At 44.6% G+C, this 5,410-nt stretch overlaps 1 protein-coding gene across 1 annotated transcript; it reads right to left on the reverse strand.

Moving 5' to 3' along the window:
* Positions 1-4,123: 4,123 nt before the first annotated feature.
* LOC141628729 (uncharacterized) lies at positions 4,124-4,834 on the reverse strand. Its single transcript, XM_074441826.1, has 2 exons — positions 4,512-4,834; positions 4,124-4,370 (listed from the first exon to the last, which is right to left on the reverse strand). The coding sequence occupies exons 1-2, from the start codon at positions 4,832-4,834 to the stop codon at positions 4,124-4,126; spliced, it is 570 nt and encodes a 189-aa protein (XP_074297927.1).
* Positions 4,835-5,410: the final 576 nt, after the last annotated feature.

Here is a 5,410-nt window from a genome sequence, read left to right on the forward strand (position 1 = left end):
GGAGTAAGATAGCTAGGCGAGCAAATGAAGAACTTCAAATTACTAGTACCTACTTTGAAGAGCCATATATCGAGTTCTGCAACATATTTTCTGGTGATTCTAATTGGAAATGAAAGCTTGTACTCTTAGCTTTCCAACGCCACCGGAAACGCTCTATTTTCCTAAGTAACGAAGAAATGGCAGCCGTTTGAAGTGCAGTGCGCAAAGCTGGAATTATGCGCTGGAAACCACTCGATCGAGTAGAATAGTGTTCGATCGAGTAGTTTAAGTCCTCGATCGAATAGCCTATTTAAGATAGTGTTAGATCGAGTAGATTTTCTACTCGATAAAGAGGTTTTTGCTAGGACTCGATCGAGTAGTTCTAAATTCCTCGATCGTGTACTTTTCTATATGACGCAAGATTTTAGTATCCCGTCATTGTATTTTTAGAAAATAAATATCTCCCCTATATAAGGAGAGACAAAATTAGGTTTAAGACTCTCTCTCTCTATTTTGATTTCCCTCTCTACTTTGAATACTCTTCTCTTCTCTTAGAACCCTAACTTGGATTTGGCTACTTGTAATCGGTATTATTGCTCTTTTCTTAATCTAAATCTTAATCTTTTCTTAATCTTAATCTTTTATTTCTCTTTATTATTTTCTCCCCTTTAATCTTCAATTATTATCATTAATTTCTCTTTATCTATTGTTATCATGCTTAATCTTTATTGCTTATGTAAGGTTGTTGCTTGTTCAATGATAATGCGTAGCTACATCTTCCCTTGCTAAGACATAAGGGAGCTATGATTTTAAGGGAATCGTGAAATGAGTAATTACGTTTAATGTGAATTTGATCTACGTTGTTAATCGCTACATTTAACTATTCTTGTCTAATTGAGTCGATGCAATTAGTTAATAAACCGCGGTACACCTTGACCTAGATCGGAAGATTGGAAGGGGTAAGACCTGTAGCGAACTTTAGGACAATTTAGTGAGGGCAGAAGCTAAGCTATTAGTGTCTTAGGGCGAATTGAGACCGGAAGGAGATATTCATTGCTCCGTAGATTAAACTTGCATTACCTGAGACCTTAGACTATATTACTTGAGAATCATGGTGAACCGACTGTCTCGGCTGCTTTCTCTTAATTACTCTCTACTCATTTGCTCTCTTTCTTTCTTTTGACCTTATTTTATTTTATTTTTAGGGGAAAACCCGAAGGCCTTACTGCATTAATCTAGAATAAAAACAAACGACATTGTTCGCAGTCGGTGGTAAAGTATCCAACCACACAAATCTACCAACTACTCTAGGCAAAAGATGAGCTAAAGAGTGCGCTACACTATTGTTTGCACGACTCGTATGCGACCAAATAATAGAAGAAAAAGAAATACATAAAAGTAAAATATCATGTAACACAAGAGAAAAGATGATCCGTCCCGTGTCCTTCTTTAACCTCTCGATGACTGGTAGGCAATCGCTTTCCACCACAATCTTTGTATGTCCTCGCCTCGCAGCTTCACTGATCCCTTCCACGATAGCAACCGCCTCCGCCATTTGTGAGTCTCATTGTTGTTCTTGTACCTGCAAAACAACCCATAAAACCGCACCCCTCTCGTCCCTACACACAATTCCAAAGCTAATACCCTCACCCTCCGTAATCCCTGCGTCCACATTTATTTTCACATACTCCGGTTGAGGTGCCACCCACGTCTTTCCTCCTTCCTTCTCCACTCTACCCGACCCCTCACCTTCCAGCCTTTCCCGAACAAATCCTCCACCTTCCATCTCATCCATGACATCCTTTACCCGACGAATAACCCCCATCATGTCAACCTCCCTCATATCAAACACCACCTTATTGCGGTGTTCCCATATAGCCCAACACCCCACCATAAATAAAGCATGCTCATGATGACCTAAGTCCCGCCACCTAACCTCCACCCAATCTCTAGTACCTCCTCCTTCCCTGCCCTCCTCACCTAGCCCAATTCCCTCCCACACAGCCTCAGCACAAGCACATTCACGGAAAAGATGAAGACTCGACTCGTTATAATTATTGCATAAAGAACAAAAAGATGACTCACCTCGGACTCGAGAAGCGATATTCGCTCTTGTTGCTAAAGCCTCGCTGCAAAGTTGCCAAAAGAAAAGCTTCACACGGGGCCATACCGGGACTTTCCATAACCTGTTCCAGAGCCACCTTTCCCGCTCCCAATTCGAAACACCTCCCACTTCCAACTCCTCACGGCCCCCAGCAAGACGTCAATAGGCAGACCAAACCGAATAAATCCCATTCCTCTCCTCTTTCCAGTACCACGAGTCAGTCGGCTTAAACGAGCTAAGACGAATGTTCCTAACTCGGTCACACTCAAACGGAAGCAAGACCGTGCTTAGCATCTCCTCATTCCACCCTCCACCCTCCACCTCCATGAGATCAGCCACCATCATCCCTTCCCTACCCGGAGCCCGAGGAGAGACAATGAAGCCGGTCTGTGTCTCGGGCAGGAACGCATCCTCCCAAACTCGAGTGAACAAGCCATCCCCAATTCATTTCCTCCACCCATGCTTCAATGTATCTCGCGCCTCGAGAATACCTCTCCACGTATACCTCGGGTTGTGGCCAAGTCTAGCAGACATAACATCGTCTGAAGGGTAGTATTTAGCATGCATAGTCCGCGCCTAAAGACCATTTGGTTCCGTCATCAACCGCCATACTTGTTTCCCTATGAGTGCCATGTTGAAAAGGTAAAAATCCTGAAAACCCATGGCTCCAAGTCTCTTCGATCGACATAGTTTACGCCATGAAATCCAGCTGATCCCCTTTTTGCCCTCGTCATGCCCCCACCAAAATTTCGATATCAAGGATCTAAGCTCCTCGCAAAAGTTGACAGGAATTTAAAAAATGCTCATAACATACGTAGGGAGTGAATTGTCCACGGCCTTTATAATAACTTCCCTACCCGCCCTACACAAGATTTTCCCTCGCCAACCATTTAACCGCTTACTCAACTTATCTCTTAGGATATCCGTGAGGACTTTTTTAGATCGACCCAGAATAGTCGGAAGCCCTAAATACCTCTCTTGCTCGTCAACCTCCACTACCCCCAATCTCGTAGCCAGATTATTCCTCTTTTGTAGGGGCACTCCTTTGCTAAAGGAAATAGTCATCTTTTCGAGGCTAACCAGCTGCCCCGAGGCTTGTTCATACCGGTTTAGAATGCCCTTGACCGCATCCGCTTCCTCTTCCCTAGCCCTAATAAAAAAGATACTATCATCTGCAAATAAAAGGTGCGATATAGAAGGAGCATTTGTAGCTATCCGGACCCCATGTAAGCTTCCCATCTCGACCGCCGTTCTCATGGAGCTCGATAATACCTCGGCACAAAGGATGAATAGGTAAGGGGAGAGGGGGTCCTCTTGTCGCAGCCCCCGTGTTGGCCGGAACTCCTTTGTAGGCACCCCATTGATGAGAACCGAGAAAGCCACCAAACTGACACAAGCCATAACCCGCGCAACCCAATTCCTATCGAAACCCATAGCGATCAAAACTCTCCTATGAAACGACCATTCAACTCGGTCATAAGCTTTTGCCATATCGAGTTTTAGAGCCATTAGCCCCTCTGTGCTACGTAGATTCTTCATATATTGGAAAACTTCAAAAGCTATCATGACATTATCCGAAATGGCCCTACCTGGTGTGAAAGCACTTTGGTTCTTTGAGACAATATCTCCAAGGAAAGTCTTCAGACGGTTTGGAAGTAATTTAGAAACCAATTTGTACGCCACATTATAGAGACTAATCGGTCTAAACTCACAAATTTTATCAGGAGCTTTCTTCTTAGGAATAAGCACAATATTTGTTTTGTTCAGCTCAGCAGGCGATCTCTCCCCACGCAGAATATCTAAGACTGTCTCAGTCATAATCAGCCCTATAGTACCCCAATACGTTTGATAAAATAACCCATTCATTCCATCCGGACCCGGTGCCTTGAGAGGATGCATTTAATTTAACGCGTCGAGCACTTCTTCTTCGCTGTATTCCCGCCTAAGAGTGTCATTCATCTCATATGTGACTCGGTTACGAACCCCTTCCAAGATGTCCTCCTCGACAGTGGGAATCTCCGTCGTGAACAGGTGCTGGAACTAACTATTTGCTACACGACCCACCGCAACATCCCCATGCCTCACAACTCCCTCATCATCAATCAATTTAGCAATGTAATTTTTCCTCTTTCGTTCCCTAGCTCTTGTATGGAAAAATTTATTATTCTTGTCCCCGTCCTTTAGCATAAACACCCTCGAACGTTGCCTCCAGTATAGCTCCCCTTGCCGTCGTAATTTAACGATCTCAGCCACCAATTTAAGTCTCATATGAACGTTCTCCGCTATTCTGCCCAAAGAGTCCAACCGGCTTAATTGCCTCTGTCTAGCCGTAATTCCACGACTAATTTTATTGATATTCGTACCCTTCCACTTACGCAACTCACTCGCGCACTCCTCCAAAATATCCACCAAATTCCCCCTTCCTCACTCAACCCCTCTCTCTACGGCCTTAGCACATCCTTCTTCCCTGGCCCAAATTTTCTCGAACTTAAACCCACGACCCCCATTCACCCCTTCCTCCCTATTATTTAAGACAAGCTTGATCGGCGCATGATCGGACCATTCTCCGTTGAGGTAAAAAATGCGTGCATATGGAAACATGTCCGTCCATGTAGATGAACACAATGCTCTATCGAGCATACACTGCCTGTTAGCATCTCCAACTTGACCATTATCCCACAAGAAATTGTACCATTCCCAAGGAGGATCACGCAAGCCACATTCGTCAACAGCTGCACGAAAATTGTTCATTTGCCATTGGGGTCTGCTACCTCCCTCATCTCCATTGAGAACAGTATTTCATTAAAATCTCTGATGCAAACCCAAGGTAAATTGGATTGCCTAGTAAGCAGACGAAGAAGCTCCCATGAAATATGGCGATCAGCTAAAACATGCCATCCGTAAAAACCCGTAATTCTCCACTCCCCTTCTGCGCTCTTAACTTTGAAATCCATATGATGATTGGATGCAGACATAAAAGTACAGTCGATCTCTTTTTTCCATAACATTGCTAAACCTCCCGACCTTCCAACACTATCCACCTCGATACCTTAAAAATCATCAAACCTCTCCCTAATCCTCCTCAGCTTACGACCACTCAATTTAGTTTCGCATAAAAACAGAATGGCCGGGGCCTCTCTCCGGATCAGAGCCCGAAGAGCCAAGACCGTGTCGGGGTGGCCCAAGCCCCGACAGTTGATGCTTAGGATATCCATTGGGCCCGGTGGGGTTGACCACCTTCAACCTCCGCCTAAGGTATAATGACGCCCCCGTCTAAAGATTATTTCACCCGCTTCTGCCCACCATCCACGTTGTGCTCCTCCCTCC

The sequence above is a fragment of the Silene latifolia genome, chromosome Y (assembly GCF_048544455.1).
Source record: "Silene latifolia isolate original U9 population chromosome Y, ASM4854445v1, whole genome shotgun sequence".
Lineage (NCBI taxonomy): Eukaryota > Viridiplantae > Streptophyta > Magnoliopsida > Caryophyllales > Caryophyllaceae > Silene > Silene latifolia.